Source organism: Ammospiza nelsoni, chromosome 28, assembly GCF_027579445.1.
Source record: "Ammospiza nelsoni isolate bAmmNel1 chromosome 28, bAmmNel1.pri, whole genome shotgun sequence".
Classification (NCBI taxonomy): Eukaryota; Metazoa; Chordata; class Aves; order Passeriformes; family Passerellidae; genus Ammospiza; species Ammospiza nelsoni.
The window spans coordinates 2,078,356-2,100,234 of NC_080660.1; the positions used below are offsets into that span (position 1 = coordinate 2,078,356).

The 21,879-nt window shown below is 61.5% G+C and overlaps 1 protein-coding gene across 1 annotated transcript; it reads right to left on the reverse strand.

Moving 5' to 3' along the window:
• Positions 1-14,781: 14,781 nt before the first annotated feature.
• TAGLN2 (transgelin 2) lies at positions 14,782-17,729 on the reverse strand. The gene is made up of 5 exons (XM_059490129.1): positions 17,648-17,729; positions 15,713-15,921; positions 15,442-15,616; positions 15,262-15,364; positions 14,782-15,179 (listed from the first exon to the last, which is right to left on the reverse strand). Exons 2-5 carry the CDS (start codon positions 15,902-15,904, stop codon positions 15,038-15,040), a joined length of 612 nt encoding a protein of 203 aa, XP_059346112.1. The 5' UTR covers positions 15,905-15,921; positions 17,648-17,729; the 3' UTR covers positions 14,782-15,037.
• Between the last annotated feature and the right edge of the window lie 4,150 nt (positions 17,730-21,879).

Sequence of the window (21,879 nt, forward strand, 5' to 3'; positions counted from 1 at the left end):
GATGTCCCCAACTGCCCCCGGCGCGAGCGGCGCTGTCCCCAACGTCCCCAACAGCCCCGGAGCTGCGGGGGGAGGGGGGATCGAGGAGGGAAGGACGGGGTGGGACCCCAGAATCCCCCCAAAATCCCCCCAGAATCCCCCCAAAATCCCCCCAGAATCCCCCCAGAATCCCCCCGGAATCCCCCCAGAATCCCCCCAAAATCCCCCCAGAATCCCCCCAGAATCCCCCCGGAATCCCCCCAGGAGCACACGCTTAACTACAACCACTCTCCTCACGCAGCTTTTCATTGCGATGGTTACATACACACTCAGGAGGGTTTTACATTTTCAAGCGTTCTTTCCACTTCACGCGTCCCAGGAATTCTTTTGCTTGGTTTGAGCCTTGATTCGTTTTCATAAAGTACATGCCATAGTGCAGATTAAATTTATGTATTTTCTGTCCTCACAAAGCCACCCCGTTCTGTGGTTTGACAGTTCTTGATAACCGAAGGGTCAGTGGTAAATTCATCTCAGCATTCTCTTTTTTGGTGTTTATTTATTTGCTACTTTTATGTAATAACACACAAATGTGTTCCTATCATACACATGAGATGCTCCACCTGTACATTAAATCAACATTAGCTATTTCACCAAATTATCTGAGTTCATTGTCACTTAGCTGCACAAATAAAGGCATTAGCTGCTTCTGCAACAGTTAATGTTGCAATACACAGCACATTGTCTCTATCTTGATATTTTGGGAGAGCCTAAACTATAATGTATTTATCACACTGAAATATATGTTCTACACAGGGATTAGGGTAAAAAGGATGACCAATTGTAGTGTATCAAAGGCAGTTTAAAAGTGATTATAAAATGTATTGTATCAAAATATTTTGCAAAAACCAATAAAATAGTGAAAGCCAATGACTGCAAAGTTATTCATAACAGGGGGAAGGTGCATGGAAGGGTTTATTTGACTTCTCCTTATCCTGATCTGATTTTGTCAGCAATAAATTCAATTCGTATCTCTAATTCAGAGGCAGTTTTGCCTGTGACAGGATTTGATGAGTGATCCTCCCAGGATCCTCCCAGGACAGGACGCCCTGGATGTGCCCCAGCAGGACAGAACCCCGTCCCTTTCCCATCTGACTCTCAGCACAAACGGCCGCTTCCTTCTTGTCCAAGGAAGAGAAAGTGAAAGCGTTGAGAGGGCACAGCCCAACACCTCCATCCCCCACAGCCTCCCCACCCATCCTCGCACCCCTCACACCCCGTTTTTCCCCTCCCCTGTCGCCCCCAAACCCGTTCCCTGCTCGGGTGCTCCCCGGGATTGCTGAGTCAGGAGCAGGGGGTGAGGGGACGTGGCACAAAAGTGAGGAAAATAAGGAAATAAGAGAAATAAAGAGAGGAAAAATTCAAGGGTGGGAGAGGACACAGAAGCAAAAATACCCAGGACCTTCAAGTGATGCCTGCCCAGGAAATGAGCAGCCCAAGGGGGCTTTGCTGGGCCCTGGGTCACCCCAAAATCTGGGACACACAGGGAAGGAGCTCAGACCCCTGTGACCACCCAGCCACTGCTGTTCCCAGGCACCCCCATTCCCCTGGAACCCCAAAAATGGGACCCCCATTCCTTGTGTCCCACTGTGCCTGGGGACCCCCATCCCAGCACTGCCAGTGCCCAGCACCACCATTGCCTTGATCCCATCCCATGGGCTGCTTCTTCCCTCAGAACCCTTATTCCCGAGGGTCCCCTTTTTCCCCCTGCACCCCCAACCCACATGCCATGACCCCAAATCCCTGGGGACCCTGTTCTCACAGCACCCCCATCCCTGAATGCCCCCAGGCACGGAGACCCCAATTCCCCTGGACCCCCTTTCTCCTGGAACCCCATCCTTGGTTCCCCACATCCCCTGAGCCCCCCAGTCCTGGACACACCATCCCCAACCATGTCCCCAGACTGTGTCCAGCTTGTGGCCACCCTGCCCCCACCAAGGGCCACCAACAGGTGGGGACGGACGTGACCTCACTTCCTTCCCCTTCATCCGAAGAGCCACCAGCCAGGGCAGCAGTGGCCACAGCAGCGAGTGACAGCCAGTGCACATGGCTGGGGACACCGGGATGGCCGGGAAGGTGGCGCTGCTCCTGTGGGGTGAGTGCCCCGGGCACGGGGCCGAGACCCCAGGGATGGGGAGGGGAGGGGGCACAGGGGAGCTGCGGGGTCCCCTGAGGTTCCCAATGCCAACAGAGACACTCGATGGTATCCACAGTGGACCTTGGTGCGACTGGGGATGTAGGGTGGCTTTGGGGACAGGAACAGGGAGGCAGGAATCTGGGGATGGGGATGTGGGGACAGGAGTGTGGGGACTGGCACCTTTGGGCTCAGGGAGCTCTGGAGATAGGGACAAGGGAACTGAGATGCAGGGACAGAAGGGGACAAGAACGGTGAGGATGCAGCCATGGGGATGGGATCATGAGCTGGTGGGGGTGACCTGGGCCAGCATGGGCTGTGTCTGTGCTGTCCTTGTGCCTGGGGTGTCCACGGTGTCCCCACCCTCAGCCCAGGGTGGCCTCGGTGTCCCCGTTCCCAAGGTGTCTGTGCCACAGAAATGTGGTGCACGGGTGGCTGTGACACGGACATGTCCCCCTGGCCTCACCAAATCTTTTGGGGACCACCAAGATACACTTTCTTACAAGAACTGCTGACCCCATGGAGACAGTTAGGGACACCAAGCAGCCCAACACCCCCCGTGTCCCCATGCTGCTGTCCCCACAGTGCCACCCCCACCCAGCCCTGTCCCTTCTCCCTTCCAGCCCAGACCCTCAGCCTTGCTGGTGAGTCCTCGGGGGATGCCATGGCCCAATCCCGCTGTCCCCAGCCCCATGGTGGCCCTGGCAGGCTGGTGTCCCCTGTCACCTGCAGGTGCCCAGACCACCCAGCTCCTGGTGGAGCCCCCCTGGAGGCCGGCGGTGCTGTGGGACCGGGTGACACTGACCTGCCAGGGCTCGGGGACTGCCCATGCCACCACCTGGTACAAGGACGGGGAGCGCTGGGGGCAGGAGGGACCTGACCGCCTCAATGTCACCGAGAGTGGCACCTATGAGTGTGACAGACCCGACACCGGACGCAGCCGCCCTGTGACTGTCTCAAACGGTGAGCAGGGTTTGGGTGTCCCCAGGTTGGCACCTGCAGGGACCCCGAGCGCTCTGGGTGGGCTCCGCTCCGTGGGTCACCTCCTGTGTGACCAGAGCCTGTCCCCTGCCCTGGGGACATCCCAGGGCATCCCAGTGCTGGAATTGGGGACACCTGGTGCGCTGGACCCTCCAATGGGGGGTTCTGGTGCCATCAGGTGTGACAGGTCCCTTCTGTCCCCAGATGATCTGGTGCTGCAGGTGACAGCACGGGCGCTGCTGGAAGGGGACACGGTGACACTGCGCTGCCGGGGCTCTTGGAAAAGCAAGGTCACCTCGGTGTCCTTCTACCGAGAGGGGGCAAAACTGAGGGGGCTCCCCGCTGGCATCGACCTGTCCCTGTCCCCTCTGCAGCTGAGCCACAGCGGCCGCTACAGCTGCAGGGGCTGGGTGGGATACCGGGAGTGGAAGGAGTCAGCGCCGGTGACAGTGACAGTGCACGGTGAGCCCCCCACAGCCCGACACCCCCACAGCCCCTCCCCAGGGACTCAGGCTCACAAATCCCCTCCCCTCTCCTTCCAGAGCTCTTCTCGGTCCCGGTGCTGGTGCTGGAGGGTCCCCCCGAGCTCACCGTGGGGTCCCCCCTGAATCTCAGCTGCCGCAGCACCCCCAGCCCCCTGCGGCCCCCAGCCCCCCTCCTGTACCTGTTCTATCGGGACGGGTGGGTGGTGGGGGGCCCGCAGGTGTCCCCGCAGCTGCTGCTGCCCGCCGTGGGGGTCTCCCACTCGGGGAATTACAGCTGTGAGGCGCAGACCCAGGGTGGGACCGTGCGGAAGAGCAGCGCCCGGCTCAGCGTCACGGTGCGCAGTGAGTGCGGGGATGGGCACGGGGAGCCCCCTCAGAACCCCCGGGTGCCCTGGCTGGGGACTTGCATGTCCCCTTGACACGTTCCCTGTGTCCCCCCACCTCTGCCCTGTGTCCCCTCACCCCTCCTTGGTGTGACCCCATCCCTGACATCGCCCATCACACCCATCCCCATTGTCCCTATGCCCCCACACCGGCTGCCAGCCCCTCCTTGTGCCCTCAGCTCTGTCTGTGTCCCCATGGCCAATGCCACCATCACCCTCTGTCCTGTGTCCCCGCAGTGCCCGTGGCCAATGCCACCATCACCCTCTGTCCTGTGTCCCCACAGTGCCCGTGGCCAATGCCACCATCACCCCCGGTCCCCTGGCACAGCAGGTGCACACAGGTGACAACGTGACCCTGCGCTGCTCGGTGCAGGTGGGCTCAGCCCCTGTCACCTTCACCTGGCTGCACAACGGGCAGGAGGTGGCCCGGGGTCCCCTCCTGGAGCTCAGGGACATCGCTGTGGGACATTCGGGCACCTGGCAGTGCGTGGCCACCAACCAGCTGGGACAGGACGGGCACCGCGTGTTCAGGGCAACCAGCCCTGAGCTGGCACTGGAGGTGACACCTGGCTCACCCTGGGTCACAGGTGGGGTCACTCAGGGTCACCAGGAAGTGCAGGCCCCCTGGGGTGATGGGTGACCCTGATGTGTCCCCCTCTGTTTCTTGCAGTGGCCGCAGGGGTCGGTGGGGCCCTTTTGTTCCTGCTCCTGCTCGTGGGTGTCATCGTGGCCTGGCACTGGTGGCACCGTGTGGGTGGGTGACAATGGGGGGACGGGGGTCCCAGGGAGCTGTGGAGTCCCACAAAGTTGGGGAGCTATAGGGCAGCACCCACAGCCCCAGAACTGTCACCCTGTCTGGTGGTCCTGTAGGGTTTGGGGAGGTGCTGGAGGGTCCTGCAGGGATGTTGGGGATTCTTTCAGGGGCCCTGGGGGCGTTTGGGGGGGGTCTCTGTCCCTGTTGGGCTTTGGGTTCTTGAGGCTGAGTTGGTCAGGGGCATTGAGTTCTGGGGGGCTCCAGAAATTCTTGGGGATCCTGAGGGGAATTGAGGGTCCCATGGGGGTTCAGGAATCATGAGAGGGTTCAGGGCCCTTGGGACCCCACAGTCACCCCTCCCTTCTTTCCTCTGCAGCTGCCAGGAAGCAGCAGGAAAGGTGAGTGGGGGGCTCAAACCTCATTCTCCCCTTTTACCCCAACCCCCAAAACCTCCCATTCCCTCCCCCACATCCCCTTTATTCCCTCAGGGCCCCCCCGGATCCCCCGGCCCCCCCAGAGGAGGGAGAGGTGCTGTACACCCACGTCGTGGTCACCCAGAGGGCAGGGGGTGAGTACAGGGGGGACACACACAGGGACACGTCACCCACGAGTGTCACCCCACCCGGATCCCACAGCCCGTGTCTCTCGCAGCGTCCCCCCGTGCCACCACCCTCCAGGATGCCCAGGTGACCTACGCGGAGCTGCGGGGACCCCAGGGGCGACCGCGGGAACCCGGTGACATCTACGGGAATGTGCTGTGACACTGGGGGGCACTGGGGGTCCCCACCCATGGGCACCCACTCGTGTGTGTGCTGTCACTAAAAAATTGCTCCTCAACCTCCTTGTGGAGGCACAAAGATCCCAAAGGGCGGAGAGAAGAACAATTTCCTGAAACAGCAACGAGAGAGAATAAAACCAACAGCGACAGCAACAAGGTTCAGAGTCCAAATGCTCACACAAGGAACGATTTCCAGGGAAAGCTCCCAATAAGGAACAAACCCCAAATAACCCCCCCAGCACATTTCCTCCACCAGAGGAACCTGGTAGGGCCCTGGATCTTCCTTGCTCTGATGGAGGCTCTGGATTCTGTTGTCCCCTGTCCCAAACCCCTCCTCTGCCGTGTTCCCCACACCAGGATGACACAAAGTCCCTGTGGGGGTTCCGGAGCCTCTCCCATTGCCAGGGCAGTTGGGATCATGCCATGGCACAGGGTGGGGTGTCAGAGACAGGAAAAGTTTGATGTCTGGAGACATTTTGGAACAGCTGTGTGTGGCAGGGGTGGGTCAGGCCTTGCTTTTAGCAAGACACGGCCCTGTCTGTCCATCAGTGTGTCAGCCATGGCACACTGGGGACAGCGTGACGCTTTGACCAAGCCAGCTCTGCAGTGGTCGGGTGACCAGAAGTGCCATCTGGGGAGAGGGCCCTTGGCGGCCCAAGCGGCTTAAAAGGCAGAGCATGAGGTGGCCAAGTCCCTGACCGTGTCTTCATTTGGGGTGTCTGTCCCATCCACGCTGGAACCCAGAAACTGGCAACTCCTTTAAACGAGAAATGCCTGCCAAGGAAAGTGGGAATGTTCCTGGAATAGAAAGAAGACCCATATAAAAAACTCTTTCTAATCTCAAAGATGATGGGGTTTCTAGGCAGAACTGTAGGAAAAGGAATCCCAGCTCTTTACTGGGAAATTTATAAACCAGAACACAACAAACAACACAAACCCAGAACTTTCCTTCCTACTCAGCGCTGTTGGTTTTTGTGGCAGTTATAACCGCGGCCAGCAGGGGGCGCTGCAGGGAGCGCTCCCGGCCAGCAGGGGGCGCTGCAGAGAGCACTCCCGGCCAGCAGGGGGCGCCCCTCCAGCTCCATCCCCTCAGGGGCCATGGCGGCCTCGGACGGGAGGGAGGAGGGGAAATCGCTCCTTTGGCAAACTCACGGGCACCAATCGTTCCCGGCACCACCACCGGCAGCGGGCAGAAGCCGCCAAGGCAGCAGGTTGGATCCCAGTGCCCACTGGCAGTGTAGCAGTGTCCCGGGGCCAAGCACACGCCCTGCACAACACCAGCATCCACTCTCTGTGATCCCAAATGCAAGGAAGGCAGCGCCTGACCCCAGGCAGGTCTCGGGTTCACAGCAGCACCTCTGGTGGCTTTACACCACAATTCCTGCAAAACCTCAGCTTTTCCCTCAGGTGAGGAGGGCAGGGATGGAGCAGCTTTGGGGACACCTGGGATCCACACAGGGTCACTCCCCAGAGTTCCACCATGGCCGCCAGCAGAGCCCCTGCTCGGTATTCCCACACTTTTCCCTCATATCTGGCAGACACATCCCAAACCCAAACATTCTTTCCATGAGGTTCCAGAAGGCTGCGGGTTTTGTTCAAGAAGGAGGGTCCAGGTGAGGTTGTTGAGCAGAATGTTGTGGGTTGTGCAGTAGTTTTCTGGTTCTCTCTGTCCCTTACCAAGGGGAACAAATGATCAATTGCTGCATTTCTGGACTGGTATCCCCACAGCTGCCATTGCAGTGGGGATTTCCAGCCAGCCCTGCTCTGGAAACCATCAAAGGCCCTCACAGAGCCACTGCTTGGGCTCTCTTTGTGGTTTGTGCTTCTTGCAGTGCTGAGCAAACCACAGGCAGGCCTTTTCCCCCACAGAATTCTCACCTCTGCAGCAGCTCTAAAGCTGCCAGAATCAAAGCCAAGGGGGCAGGAGGGACCCTCAGGTGCTGGCTGCCCCCTGGGGCTGGGCAGAGCAGGGCTGGGCAATGGCCATCCCTGTGCAGTGGGGCTGGGCCATGGCTGGGCCCCAGCCTGGCATTGACAGGGGTCCCCAGGATGTGCCACCCCTGGGACAGGCACCCGGCCAGGAATGTTCTGGGACATTTCTGGAACCGCCAGCCCTTGGGAAAGGTCCCCCCATGCCAGGATGTGTCACCCCTGGGACAGGATCCTCCCAGGACAGGACACCCTGGATGTGCCCCAGCAGGACAGAACCCCGTCCCTTTCCCATCTGACTCTCAGCACAAACGGCCGCTTCCTTCTTGTCCAAGGAAAAGAAAGTGAAAGCGTTGAGAGAGCACAGCCCAACACCTCCATCCCCCACAGCCTCCCCACCCATCCTCGCACCCCTCACACCCTGTTTTTCCCCTCCCCTGTCGCCCCCAAACCTGTTCCCTGCTCAGGTGCTCCCCGGGATTGCTGAGTCAGGAGCAGGGGGTGAGGGGACGTGGCACAAAAGTGAGGAAAATAAGGAAATAAGAGAAATAAAGAGATGAAAAATTCAAGGGTGAGAGAGGGCACAGAAGCAAAGCTGCCCAGGACCTTCAAGTGATGCCTGCCCAGGAAATGAGCAGCCCAAGGGGGCTTTGCTGGGCCCTGGGTCACCCCAAAATCTGAGATACCCAGGGAAGGAGCTCAGACCCACGGGCCCACCCAGCCACTGCTGTTACCTGGCACCTCCATTCCCCTGGAACCCCAAAAATGGGACCCCCATTCCTTGTGTCCCCCCATCACTGGGACCCCCATCCCAGCACTGCCATTCCCCGGGATCTCCATGGCCCAGCACCCCATTCCCAGGGAACCCTCTCCTGTCCATTCCATCCCCTGAAATCCTCCTTTCCCCAGAACCTTGATTGTCCCAGGACCCTCAATTCCCACGGGAACCCCCATTCCCATGGGAACCCCCATTCCCCTGCATCCCCATCCCCTGACCCCAAATCCCTGGAGCCCACGTTCCCCTGGCACTGCCATCCCTGAGTCCCCCCAGCCCTGGGCACCCCCATTCCAAGGGACCCCCCATTCCCCTGGGCACCCATTGCCCGGGTCCCCAAACCCTCTGAGCCCCCCACTCCTGGGAACCCCATATTGCACCTTGTCCCCCCCAGCCTTGTCCCCAGACTGTCCCCTCCCTTCCCACAGCCTGTCCCCATGCTCACATCCCCATGACCCCGTGCTTGTGGCCACCCTGCCCCCACCAAGTGCCACCAACACGTGAGGACGAGACGTGGCCTCTTTCCCTTCCCCTTTATCCGAAAAGCCACCAGCGAGGGGACAGCCAGCCCCGGCAGAGGGTGACAGCCAGTGCACATGGCTGGGGACACCGGGATGGCCGGGAAGGTGGCACTGCTCCTGTGGGGTGAGTGCCCCGGGCACGGGGCCAAGACCCCTGGGATGGGGAGGGGAGGGGTCACAGGGGGGCTGTGGGGTCCCCTGAGGTCCCCAATGCCAGCAGTGCCAGTCCATGGTACCCACAGTGGACCTTGGTGGGACTGGGGATGTAGGGTGGTTTTGGGGACAGGAATTTGGGGACAGGAATGTGGGGACAGGAGTGTGGGGACTGGCACCTTTGGGCTCAGGGAGCTCTGGGGATGGGGACAAGGGAACTGAGATGCAGGGACAGAAGGGGACAAGAACGGTGAGGATGTGGCCATGGGGATGGGATCATGGGGATGGGATCATGAGCTGGTGGGGGTGACCTGGGCCAGCATGGGCTGTGTCTGTGCTGTCCTTGTGCCCGGGGTATCCACAGTGTCCCCACCCTCAGCCCAGGGTGGCCTCTGTGTGCCCGTTCCCAAGGTGTCCATGCCACAGAAATGTGGTGCACGGGTGCCTGTGACACGGACATGTCCCCCTGGCCTCACCAAATCTTTTGGGGACCACCCAGACACAGTTTCTTACAAGAACTGCTGACCCCACGGGGACAGCTTGGGGACATCGAGCAGCCCCACACCCCGTGTCCCCAAGCTGCTGTCCCCATGGTGCCACCCCCACCCAGCCCTGTCCCTTCTCCCTTCCAGCCCAGACCCTCGGCCTCGCTGGTGAGTCCTCAGGTGATGTCATGGTCCCATCCCGCTGTCCCCAGCCCCATGGTGGCCCTGGCAGGCTGGTGTCCCCTGTCACCAGCAGGTGCCCAGACCACCCGGCTCCTGGTGGAGCCCCCATGGACACCACCAGTGCTGTGGGACCGGGTGACACTGACCTGCCAGGGCTCGGGGACCGCCGGTGGCACCATCTGGTACAAGGACGGGAAGCGCTGGGGGCAGGAGGGACGTGCACGTCTCAATGTCACCGAGAGAGGCACCTACATGTGTTACAGACCTGACACGGGGCTTAGCCCCACTGTGACTGTCTCAAACGGTGAGCAGGGTTTGGGTGTCCCCAGGCTGGCACCTGCAGGGACCCCGAGGGCTCTGGGTGGGCTCCGCTCCGTGGGTCACCTCCTGTGTGACCAGAGCCTGTCCCCTGCCCTGGGGACATCCCAGGGCATCCCAGTGCTGGAATTGGGGACACCTGGTGCGCTGGACCCTCCAATGGGGGGTTCTGGTGCCATCAGGTGTGACAGGTCCCCTCTGTCCCCAGATGATCTGGTGCTGCAGGTGCCGGTGCGGGTGCTGCTGGAGGGGGACACGGTGACACTGCGCTGCCGGGGCTGGCTGAACAGCAAGGTCACCTCGGTGTCCTTCTACCACGAGGGGACAGAACTGATGAGGCTCCCTGATGGCACAGAGCTGTCCCTGTCCCCTCTGCAGCTGAGCCACAGCGGCCGCTACAGCTGCAGGGGCTGGGTGGAACACTGGGAGTGGAAGGAGTCAGCGCCGGTGACAGTGACAGTGCACGGTGAGCCCCCCACAGCCCGACACCCCCACAGCCCCTCCCCAGGGACTCAGGCTCACAAATCCCCTCCCCTCTCCTTCCAGAGCTCTTCTCGGTCCCGGTGCTGGTGCTGGAGGGTCCCCCCGAGCTCACCGTGGGGTCCCCCCTGAATCTCAGCTGCCGCAGCACCCCCAGCCCCCTGCGGCCCCCAGCCCCCCTCCTGTACCTGTTCTATCAGGATGCGCGGGTTCTGGGGGGCCCGCAGGGGTCCCCGCAGCTGCTGCTGCCCGCCGTGGGGGTCTCCCACTTGGGGAATTACAGCTGTGAGGCGCAGTCCCAGAGTGGGGCCGTGCGGAAGAGCAGCGCCCGGCTCAGCGTCACGGTGACGGTGCCCAGTGAGTGCAGGAATGGGCACGGGGAGCCCTCACATCCCTCCCCAATCCCCTGCCTGGGGACCTCCATGTCCCCTTGACACGTTCCTTGTGTCCCCCCACCTCTGCCCTGTGTCCCCTCGCCCCTCCTTGGTGTGACTCCATCTCTGACATCGCCCATCACACCCATCCCCATTGTCCCTATGCCCCCACACCGGCTGCCAGCCCCTCCTTGTGCCCTCAGCTCTGTCTGTGTCCCCATGGCCAATGCCACCATCACCCTCTGTCCTGTGTCCCCGCAGTGCCCGTGGCCAATGCCACCATCACCCTCTGTCCTGTGTCCCTGCAGTGCCCGTGGCCAATGCCACCATCGCCCTCTGTCCTGTGTCCCCGCAGTGCCCGTGGCCAATGCCACCATCACCCTCTGTCCTGTGTCCCCACAGTGCCCGTGGCCAATGCCACCATCACCCCCGGTCCCCTGGCACAGCAGGTGCACACAGGTGACAACGTGACCCTGCGCTGCTCGGTGCAGGTGGGCTCAGCCCCTGTCACCTTCACCTGGCTGCACAACGGGCAGGAGGTGGCCCGGGGTCCCCTCCTGGAGCTCAGGGACATCACTGTGGGACATTCGGGCACCTGGCAGTGCGTGGCCACCAACCAGCTGGGACAGGACGGGCACCGCGTGTTCCAGGCAACCAGCCCTGAGCTGGCCCTGGAGGTGACACCTGGCTCACCCTGGGTCACAGGTGGGGTCACACAGGGTCACCGGGGTGTTACTGACCTCCATGGTTCAGGGTCACCTCAGTGTGTCCCCTCTGTCCCCAGCAGTGGCTGTGAATGTCGGCAGGACCCTCCTGTTCCTGCTCCTGCTCCTGGCTGTCATCGGGGGCTGTCACTGGTGGCACCGCCGGGGTGGGTGACACTGGAGGGGGTGTTGGGGGTCCTGGAGTGAGGGGGAGCCCCCAGAGTGGGGTCAGAGACCAGCAGCACCCAGGATCCCTGAGCTGGGGGACCCTGAGCCTGCAGTGACCTCGGCTGGGCATCCTGAGGGATTTGGGGTGAATTTGGAGGGTCTTGGTTGGGCTCCAGGGTCATCTCTGGGTGGCCTTTGAGGAACATCGGGGTGGAGCTCCTGGGGCGTTTGGGGAGCTCCTGGAGGGATGTGTAAATTTACTGGGAAGCCGTGGTCAAACCAATGGGCGCTCAGATTTGAATGTTGGCACCTGGTTTGGCCGCCGGGATTTGGACGCGCCTCCGAGAACACGGGGGTTGAAAAGCAGAGCGCTCTGTGTGGGGATTGTTGCTGTGGGATCTTTCTGGGGTCCTGGGGGAGTTTTGGGGTGCCCGTCCCTGCCAGGCTTGGGGTTCGGGGGCTCAGAGGGTTGGGGGCACCAGGGGGGCTGGGGGCACTGAGGGGATGCAGAAGTTCTGGGGGTTCAGGGGTGCTCTGAGTGTCTGGGGGAGTCAGGGTCCATTGGGAATCGGGGCTGCAGTGGGGATTTGGGGGTCCCGTGGGTGGTTGGGGCTGCCGAGGTCCCAGGAAGGTTCAGGGGTCCCGGTGTCCCCTCGGTCACCCTCTCCCCTTTCCCTTGCAGCCATGAGGAATCTCCAGGAGAGGTGAGTGGGGGGCTCGGGCTGGGACTCCCCTTTCCCCCTCCCCAGCCACCCCCAGACCCCTCTAATCCCCACAGGACCCCCCCCGGAGGAGGGAGCTGTGCTCACCACCCACACCATGAGCACCGAGTGGGCAGGGGGTGACTACAGGGGGACACAGGGACACCCACAAATGTCACCCCCACCCAGGTCCCCACAACCGGTGCCACTCTCAGGGCCACCACAGGTGCCCCCCCGCCCTGCCCCACCTCGGGACCCACAAGTGACCAACGCGGAGCTGTCGGGACCCCAGAAGGGACAGCGGGACCCCCGTGACTACGAGAGCGTGCTGTGACACTGGGGGCACTGGGGGGCACTGAGGGGGCACTGGGGGCATCGATTCCCCTCAGGGGTCTCTTCATTCCCCCTCCCAATGCTGGGGGAGCATTTTTCCCCCTCTTATGTACCCAAAATTCAGTTTTTTGGTCAAACTGCGTGAGAGGCATGGCTCACTCTTTAAAATTTGTAAATGTTTAGTAAGGACTAAAAGGGATTATATATAATAATATATAATTATATGTTATAATTGAGAATAATATGGTATAATATATAATAATATATGTATAATTTATGATACAGAATGCATAATATATATATTATATAATATGTAATATGTAATATGTAATATATTATATATTATATATTATAATAATATACAATATATAATATATAATATACTATTATATATTATATAATATATTATATATTATATAATATACTATAATATATTTTGTATTATATGATATACTATATATTATATTATATTATATTATATTATATTATATTATATTATATTATATTATATTATATTATATTATATTATATTATATTATACTATATTATACTATATTATACTATATTATACTATATTTATTATATTATATTTATTACATTACATTATATTACATGATATATATTGTATAATATATATCATGTATGATATATATTATAAATAACACTATAATATATATTATATAGAAAATAAAATGTGAAAAGACTTCTGTGTAACCGAAAAAACCAGTGTAAGGCCATGCACCGATGGCATGTAATCCCAGCAATTTTACTCTATATAGAGAAAATTATTTAAAGCTTTTTAGGTGCTCTTTTGCAGTTCCATAAAAGCACCCCAGCGCTGAAAATCCAAAAATATTGTCCTCTTTTTCTCCTATCATTAAACTTTTAAAATTCTAAGGAGTGAACTCTGGTTTTCAGAGTCACTCATAATTTCTTGGAATTTTTTGTCCTTTATGTTTTCCGTGGAGTAGCATTGCCACCTGCTGTTTGATATTCTGAATTACAGTGCTTATTTTGGGTGCTTTACTTCAATTTTATGCGGTTCTATCATCGTCATCATCATCCTTTGGCGATGTCATTTTTTGGGTTTGAATTTCGGGTAACTCCCTATTTCCCTCATCTTAAGGTTTAAAGTGAGGGGGAACCCCTGTTGCCTTCCCTTATTAAGGGTTCAAATTGAGAAAATCCCCCTTTCCCCATCATTTGAGCGATTTAAATTAAGGGAAATGCCTCTTTTCCCCATATTTTAGGGGATTAAATTGGTTAGGAGAACCCGTTTAATTGTAATTTTGCTGGTTTGAGGTCAACGCCCAAACTCTGCCTCATCCTTTGGCCAAACCTTCACCCTGGCAGGTTTTATCTCCTCCTGTGCTGACTTTGTCCATTCCTTGTCCTGGCACTGGAGGCGAGACCCAGGAATTTTCCATCTTTCATATTTATTTTGTGTTCTGAAGGTTTTAGGTCATTTTGATCAAGCCACAGCCGGTGAGTTTCACTCATTGGCCCAGTCCTTCGTTATCAATAACAAACATCCGAGGATTGCTCCCAAACAAAAGGGTTTTGGCTACCTTTGGACTCCTGGGGGCCACCTCTCAACTGCCCCCAAGAAATGGGAATGGAATTCTTTCCGTCCTCTGTGTCTTGCTTTGAGAGACAAATATCTGCCAAGGAAGGCAGGAACGGAAAAGAAGACCCCGTGCTCCAAATTATTAGAACTTCAAAAATACGGGGGGAAATGTAGAAAAGGGCATAACAGCTCTGTAGTAGAAAAGAAACAGAACAAACAACACAAAACCAGAGGGGGAAAAAATCTGGTTTTTCATATTTGGTGCAGTTATAACTGTGGCCAGCAGGGGGCGATGCAAGGAGCGCTCCCGGCCAGCAGGGGGCGCTGCGATGCAGCGTCAACTCAGCCCCGCCCCTTTGCTCTAGCCCCGCCCCTTTGCTCTAGCCCCGCCCAGTCCCTGCTGACCCCGCCCCCATTGTCGTGGCCCCGCCCCTCCACGCGGCCATGGGGTCTCTGCACCCCCAAACCGGGATCCCCCCCTTGTAACCCAGCAGGACCCCCCTGCCCTCCCCCAGCCCCAAATCACGACCATCCAAGCCTGGAAAGAAGTGGATCCGTTTATTGGGGCACAGGGGTTGCTCCCCAACACGCTGGGGGGGCCCTCCAGCAGCCCCCAAGGCACTGCGGGGCGGTGGGGTGGGCACAGCACCCACCCAGCCTAATAATAATAATAAAAAATTACTTTGGTCCTGACAAAACTGGGGCCGGGGGGCACCCGGCTGGTCCAAGGCGGGGGTTAAGGCAGTTTTGGGGGGGCCCCCTGGCACGCAGAGGCCTGGGGGGGTCCGGAGGGGCTCAGAGGATCTGGCGGGGCATCCCGTAGCCCGTCATGCCAGCCTGCGAGGCGCCCCGGTTGGTGCCCATCTGCAGCCCGATGACGCTCTGCCCCTCCTTCAGCTTGTCCTCGGAGAAGACGCGCCGGTTCTCCTGCGACTTCCTGCGGGCACAGCGGGCGTCAGCACCCCCAAAGGACCCCCCCAGCCCGGCCTCCTGCCCCTCCAGCACCCCCCAGCACCTACTTGGGGAACCAGTTGGGGTCTCCCACGAAGAGCCCGTCACCCTTGGCCACGGCCAGGCTGCCCAGGTTCATCAGGGTCCTCTGCACGCACGCCATGTTCTTCCCTGGAGGATCCACAGCAGGCTCAGCTCTGTCTCCATCTCCATCCCCATCCCCACCCCACGGCCTCCGGGTCACTCACCCTCCCAGAGATCCACGGTCTGGAAGATGTCGGTGGCGGCGATGCCGTAGCGCTCGGCCGCCTGCAGGAACTGCGAGATCTGCTCCATCTGCTTGAAGGCCATGGCCGACGCCTGGATCTTGGCCACGGGCGCCTGTCCCCGCGGGTGGAGGCTGTTGATGAGCCGGCACAGCACCTGCAGGCAGGGACAGGGACAGGGACAGGTACGGGGTTAGGGTTTGGCTCAGGTGCGTGGCACACTCCCCGCCCTGCTGTCCCCAGGGCTACTCACTGTGCCATCCTTCAGCCACTGCTGGAAGCCGTCCCTGCCGGGCGCCGGCTGTGCCACCGCGCTGCCGCCGTCGCCGCCGCACTGCGCCAGGATCCAGCGCACCAGCACCTGCTCCAGCTCGGGGTCGTACTGCCGGTCGATCTTCTGCTGCACCTCCCGGCTCAGCCCGTACGAGGGGCCCCGGTTTGCCATGCTGACGGCAGGGGGGTCTGCGGGGATGGCACCCATCGGTGGCTCTGCTGGCACCGGGGCACCCACCCCGTGAGCCCCATCCTGGTGTGGAGCCTTATCACCCATGCCAGGCGCTGCCCAGGCTCTGCCCTCTTCCTGCCCAGCTGGCCGGGCGCAGGCGCTGGCTCTGTGCCCACCCAAGGGCCAGCAGGGTGGGCAGCACCCTCTGTGCCACCCTGAGCATCCCCATCCCGCTGCCCGGCCCCGCACAGGCTTGGCAGGCACCGGGGGCCGGTCGGAGCTTGTTTGCAGATCTCGCCCGTTTGCTCGGGCCCGGCGCCAGATCCGGGACTGGCACAGGAGCGTGGGGCCAGGGCTGATGGCGGCGGTGTCCCCACCCCGGCGGGGCAGCCAGACCCCACCCTGGCCAGGTGCTGTGCCAAGGTGCCGCTGGAGCGGTGCCACCCATGCTGGAGATAATGCCCACGGGGAACATGAGCAGGGCGGCCCTGCCCGTACTGCCCAAGCCCCCGGGGTCTCTCTGTGCCCTCTGCCCACCAGTGCCGTGGTGGGCACATGAGGCTGCCCACCCCTCCATTGCCCCCACACCCTGTCCTGCGCCGCTGGCATTTGGGGGGCACCGAGAAGCCAGAACACGTGCAGGCAGTCCTGCGTGCCCGGTGTTCCTGTGCCAGCCGGGCACATGTGGCAGTCGCTGCCCAGCCCACGTCGGGGGTGCCAGGCTGAGCTCACCCCTGCCACACACCCAGCTCGGGGGTCCCATCACCAGGAGCAGCCCCAGGACGTGAAGGAAAACCGAGCCCAGCCGGGTGTGCCCCCGGAGCCAAAGCTTTGGGGCACCGTGGGGGTCTCCGGTGCCAGGCGCGGGGCACGGGGACCCCGCGGGGAGCGGCGTGGGGAGCGGCCGGCCGGGGGCCAAGGCGTTGGGAAACAAAGAGGAGCTGGAACTGGGATCATTTCCCGACCCAGCCGGAGCTTGCCCAGGCGGGATGGGGACACACCCGGACCCAGCCCCGCTGCCCCGGCGACCTCCGGACTCCGCGGGGGGAGAAACTGCGCCCAAGCCGGCTGGGCTGGGGACCCTCCGGCCATCGTGGGGGCACAGAGGGTCCCGGTTATGGGGCAGCCACCCGGGGGTCCCCAGGGACAGCCTGGGCACCCCGAGCTCTCTCCTAGCGCTGGCAGCGAAAGCGCTGTACCCAGCCCCGCTGGGACCGAGCCACGCTGGGGACCCCCCAAGACCCTCCAGTGCCAACAGGGAGGGGACCCCAACCCGCACGGGGCCACCCTGGGGACCCCGACACACCCCGGGGACAGCAGGGAGCGGCCGCACCCAGGGATGGAGCACCCTGGGGTGCCCAGAGCCCCCCGGGAGCAGCGGGAGGGGACACCGGGGGACACCGGCGGCGGCGGGGAGGGGACCGGAGCCAGCCCGACGGGCGCGCCCCGGGGCTCCCCGCACGGCGGGGCCGGAAGCCGCACCCCGGTCCCGTTTCCCGGGCGCGGCCGCGTGTCCCGGCGGCTCCGCGGGCGCGGTCCGGCCGCAACCGCTACCGGGACGGGCAGCGGGGACACCCCGGGGGACACCGGGCGCGCCCCGAGCACCGAGCGGCCGGTGCCCATCTCCGCCTCTTTCGTTCTCCCGGTCCGCATCTCCCTCCCGCTGCCCGCGCCGCTCCCGGTGCCATCCCCATCCATCACGTGCCCACCTGCGCCCGGTGCCCGGTGCCAGCCCCTCCCTACCTGCGGCGCCGGTCCCGCGCTCCCGGGGCGGCAGTGCCGGATGCCGCCGCCCGCGCCCTTTTCACGGCTGATGTCACCGGCACCGCCCGGCACCGCCCGCCCCCGGGGCGGGATCCGCCAGGGCCGGGGCTGGGACCGAGCCCGCGCCGCGCCCCGGGGCAGCCCCGCCCCGCCACGGGGACACGGGGGGGCACGGGGACAGCGTGACAGGATGGCCGTGGTGGGGACAGAGTGGTCATGGTGGGGACAGAGTGGCTGTGGTGGGGACAGAGTGGCTGTGGTGGGGACAGGGTGGTCATGGTGGGGACAGGGCGGTCAGGAAGGGGACAGGGTGATCATGGTGGGGACAGGGCGGTCAGGAAGGGGACAGGGTGATTATGGTGGGGACAGGGTGATCATGGTGGGGACAGGGTGATCATGGTGGGGACAGAGTGGCTGTGGTGGGGACAGGGTGGTCATGGTGGGGACAGGGCGGTCAGGAAGGGGACAGGGTGATTATGGTGGGGACAGGGTGATCATGGTGGGGACAGAGTGGCTGTGGTGGGGACAGGGCGGTCAGGAAGGGGACAGGGTGATTATGGTGGGGACAGGGTGGCCGTGGTGGGGACAGGGCGGTCAGGAAGGGGACAGGGTGGCTGTGGTGGGGACAGGGCGGTCAGGAAGGGGACAGGGTGGCTGTGGTGGGGACAGGGTGATCATGGTGGGGACAGAGTGGCTGTGGTGGGGACAGGGTGGCTGTGGTGGGGACATGGTGGCCATGGTGGGGACAGGGTGATCATGGTGGGGACATGGTGGTCATGGTGGGGACATGGTGGCCATGGTGGGGACAGGGTGATCATGGTGGTGACAGAGTGGCTGTGGTGGCAGAGGGACACGGGGGCTGCATGGGGACAGGGTGGCTCTGGGGGCCAATGTGAGGATGGAGTGGCTGTGCTGGGGACAGGGTGACCACGGTGGCAGGGATTGTGACAAGGACAGAGTGGCTGTGGTGGCAGAGGTCAGGATGGGGTCACTGAGGCGATCAGTGTCACACACGGCGGTGGCTGTGGTGGCTGAGGTGACAATGGGGTGGCTGTTGTAGTGACACAGTGGTGACAGTGGAGGGGACAGTGGGACAGGGTGACTGTGGTGGCTGAGGTGACGATGGGGTGGCTGCTGTAGTGACACAGTGTGACAGGGCTCTGTGGGGACAGTGTGGCTGTGGTGGCAGTGCCACACAGGGTGACTGTGGTGGCTGAGGTGACGATGGGGTGGCTGCTGCAGTGACACAGTGTGACAGGGCTCTGTGGGGACAGTGTGGCTGTGGTGGCTGACATGAGGATGCAGTGGGGACAAGGGGGACACAGGGACAGTGGGGACAGCATGGCTGCAGTGGCAGGGACAGAGTGACCATCATGGGGACAGGCTGGGCACAACCCCCTGAAGATTTAGGTGGGGGCACTGCTGTGGTGACAAAACCTCTGATGGTGGCAGTGATGGGGACAATCCCCACAGTGGCACTGGTGGGTGCCAGGACCCTGCTGTGACGATGATGGGGACAAGCAGGGCCTGGCTGTGGTGGCAGGGGGACAGCGGAGGCTCGGGGGGAGGACGTGGCCTCCGGAGCGGCCGCAATGTCCCCGGTGGCGCCGGCACAGCCGGTGGCGCTGGCACCGCTCCCGTCGCCATGGCGAGCGCCACCAAAACAACAAACAGAGCCCGGGCTCGAGGCCACCGGCCGCCTCCAGAACGGTGACAGGGCCACCGCTGCAGTGTCCCCGTCACCCCACCCACCTCAGCACCCAGCTCAGCACCCGCCGTGCCCGCCTCGGCTGGGGTGCCACCACTGGGATGGCACTGTCACGCTGTGGTGTCACCACAGCTCAGCAGGAATGGCACTGCCACACTCCAGAGCTTGGCTGGGATGGCACTGTCACACTGTGGTGCCACCACAGCTTGTCTGGGATGGCACTGTCACTCTGTTCTGCCACCAGGGCTCGGCTGGGATGGCACTGTCACACTCCAGAGCTCAGCTGGGATGGCACTGTCACTCTCTGGTGCCACCACAGCTTGGCTAGGATGGCACTGTCACTCTCTGGTGCCACCAGAGCTCAGCAGGGATGGCACCGTCACTCTCTGGTGCCACCACAGCTTGTCTGGGATGGCACTGTCACATTCCAGAGCTCGGCTGGGATGGCACTGTCACTCTGTTTTGCCACCAGGGCTTGTCTGGGATGGCACTGTCACACTCCAGAGCTCGGCAGGGATGGCACTGTCACTCTCTGGTGCCACCAGAGCCCGGCTGGGATGGCACTGTCACTCTCTGGTGTCACCAGAGCTCAGCAGGGATGGCACTGTCACTCTCTGGTGCCACCAGGGCTTGTCTGGGATGGCACTGTCACACTCCAGAGCTCAGCAGGGATGGCACTGTCACTCTCTGGTGCCACCAGAGCCTGGCTGGGATGGCATTGTCACACTGTGGACCAGCCCAGAAGTGTCCCCCTGCCCTCCCTGGGTCCCTCCCGCACCCATGGGCGCCACAGGGTGGGGTGGCTTTAACCCTCTAAGGGCTGTGGGTGTCCCCTGGGGACTTTGGGTGGCGTTTCCTGTGGCTTTGGGGACATGGGTGGGGGACACGCAGGGCAGGGAGTGACACATGGGTGACCCATGGGACTGGGGTGACATGGGGGGGACAGAGAGGTGCAGGAACAGGGGTGGGGTTAGGGGTGACACAGGGACAGGACCTAGGGGTGACAAAGGAAGAGATTTAGGGGTGACACAGGGGGTAGGACCCACAGAGAGGTGGCCCAGGGTGACACAGAGCAGGAGCAGGACTGTGCCAAGGGACCTTGGCACACTGGGGCACAGCCAGGGGACACAGGGGGTGATTTGGGGACGGGGGGGGTGGAAGGGGAGGGGACCTTGGGGACACACTCAGGGACACAGGACAGGATGAGGGGCACACACGGGCAGAGCAGGGGCACGGTGTGATGCGGGCAGGGCCGGGGGACAACGGGCAGCAGGCAGGGGGACACGGGGGGGACACGGCAGGGGACATGATGGGGGGACCCTGAGGGACAGGGGTGGATGTGACTGGGGGACACGAGGGGAATATGGGGGGACATGAAGTGGGCGGGGCAAGGGGACACGGGAGGAACTAATGGGGGACGTGAGGTGGGTGTGGCAGGGGACAAAGGGGACACGAGGGGACATGGGGTGGGTGTGGCAGGGGGGACACAGGAGGAAGAGATGGGTGACATGGGGGGGGACATGGGGTGGGCATGGCAGGGGACACAGGAGGAACATAAAGGGGACATGGGGGGACATGGCGTGGGTGTGGCAGGGGGACACGAGGGGACATGAGAGGGCATTTCAGGGGGACATGGAGGGACATAATGTGGGGACATGGGGTGGGTGTGGCAGGGGGACACGAGGGGACATAACAGGGGGACATGGGGGGACATGAGAGGGCATTTCAGGGGGACATGGAGGGACATAATGTGGGGACATGGGGTGGGTGTGGCAGGGGGACACGAGGGGACATGGGGAGACATGGGGTGGGCATGACAGGGGGACATGGGTTGGGTGTGGCAGGGGACAAAAGGGACATGGGGGGACATGGGGGGCGTGGCAGGGGGACACAGGGGGACATGGGGTGGGCATGACAGGGGGACACGAGGGGACATGGAGGGACGTAATGGGGGGACAAGGGGTGGGTGTGGCAAGGGGACATGGGGGCGTGGTAGGGGGACATGGGGGGACACGGGGCGGGTGTGGCAGGGGGACAAAGGGGGACGCCACGTGCGGACAGGGGGGGGGGTCACCAACATCCGTGACCCGACGCGACCCGCGCCGGAGCCCACGCGCGACCCCCCGGTGATGTCATCCCTTTGTCCCCGCCCCCTCCGTGACGCGCTCCCGCGCCGTGGCCATATAAGGGCATGAACGCGCAGGCCACGCCCCTCCCGCGCGCCCGGGGCCGCCGCCAGGCCCCGCCCCCTTCCCGGGAGAGGGGGAGAACCGGGGGAGGGACACCGGAACGGGGAGGGGGAGGCGACGGGGACATCGCCGAGGGGACAGGGACATCACTGGGGAGGGGACAGGAATGGCGGCCACCCGCATAGGATGGGGAGGACAGCGAGGAGATGGCGGGAAAATCCCATGGATGGGGGGGAGGGGGGACACGGAAAAAATGGGGGGAGGGACAGCGAGAAGATGGGGGGGGGACACCCCACGGGAGGAAGATGAGGGGG

Coding starts and splice junctions, on each gene's coding strand:
- TAGLN2 (XM_059490129.1), bottom strand. CDS start 15,904: ATGGCAAACCGGGGCCCCTCGTACGGGCTGAGCCGGGAGGTGCAGCAG. Junction 15,617..15,712: donor AGTGGCTGAAGGATGGCACA/GTGAGTAGCCCT, acceptor CCCTGCCTGCAG/GTGCTGTGCCGGCTCATCAA. Junction 15,365..15,441: donor GACCGTGGATCTCTGGGAGG/GTGAGTGACCCG, acceptor TGGATCCTCCAG/GGAAGAACATGGCGTGCGTG.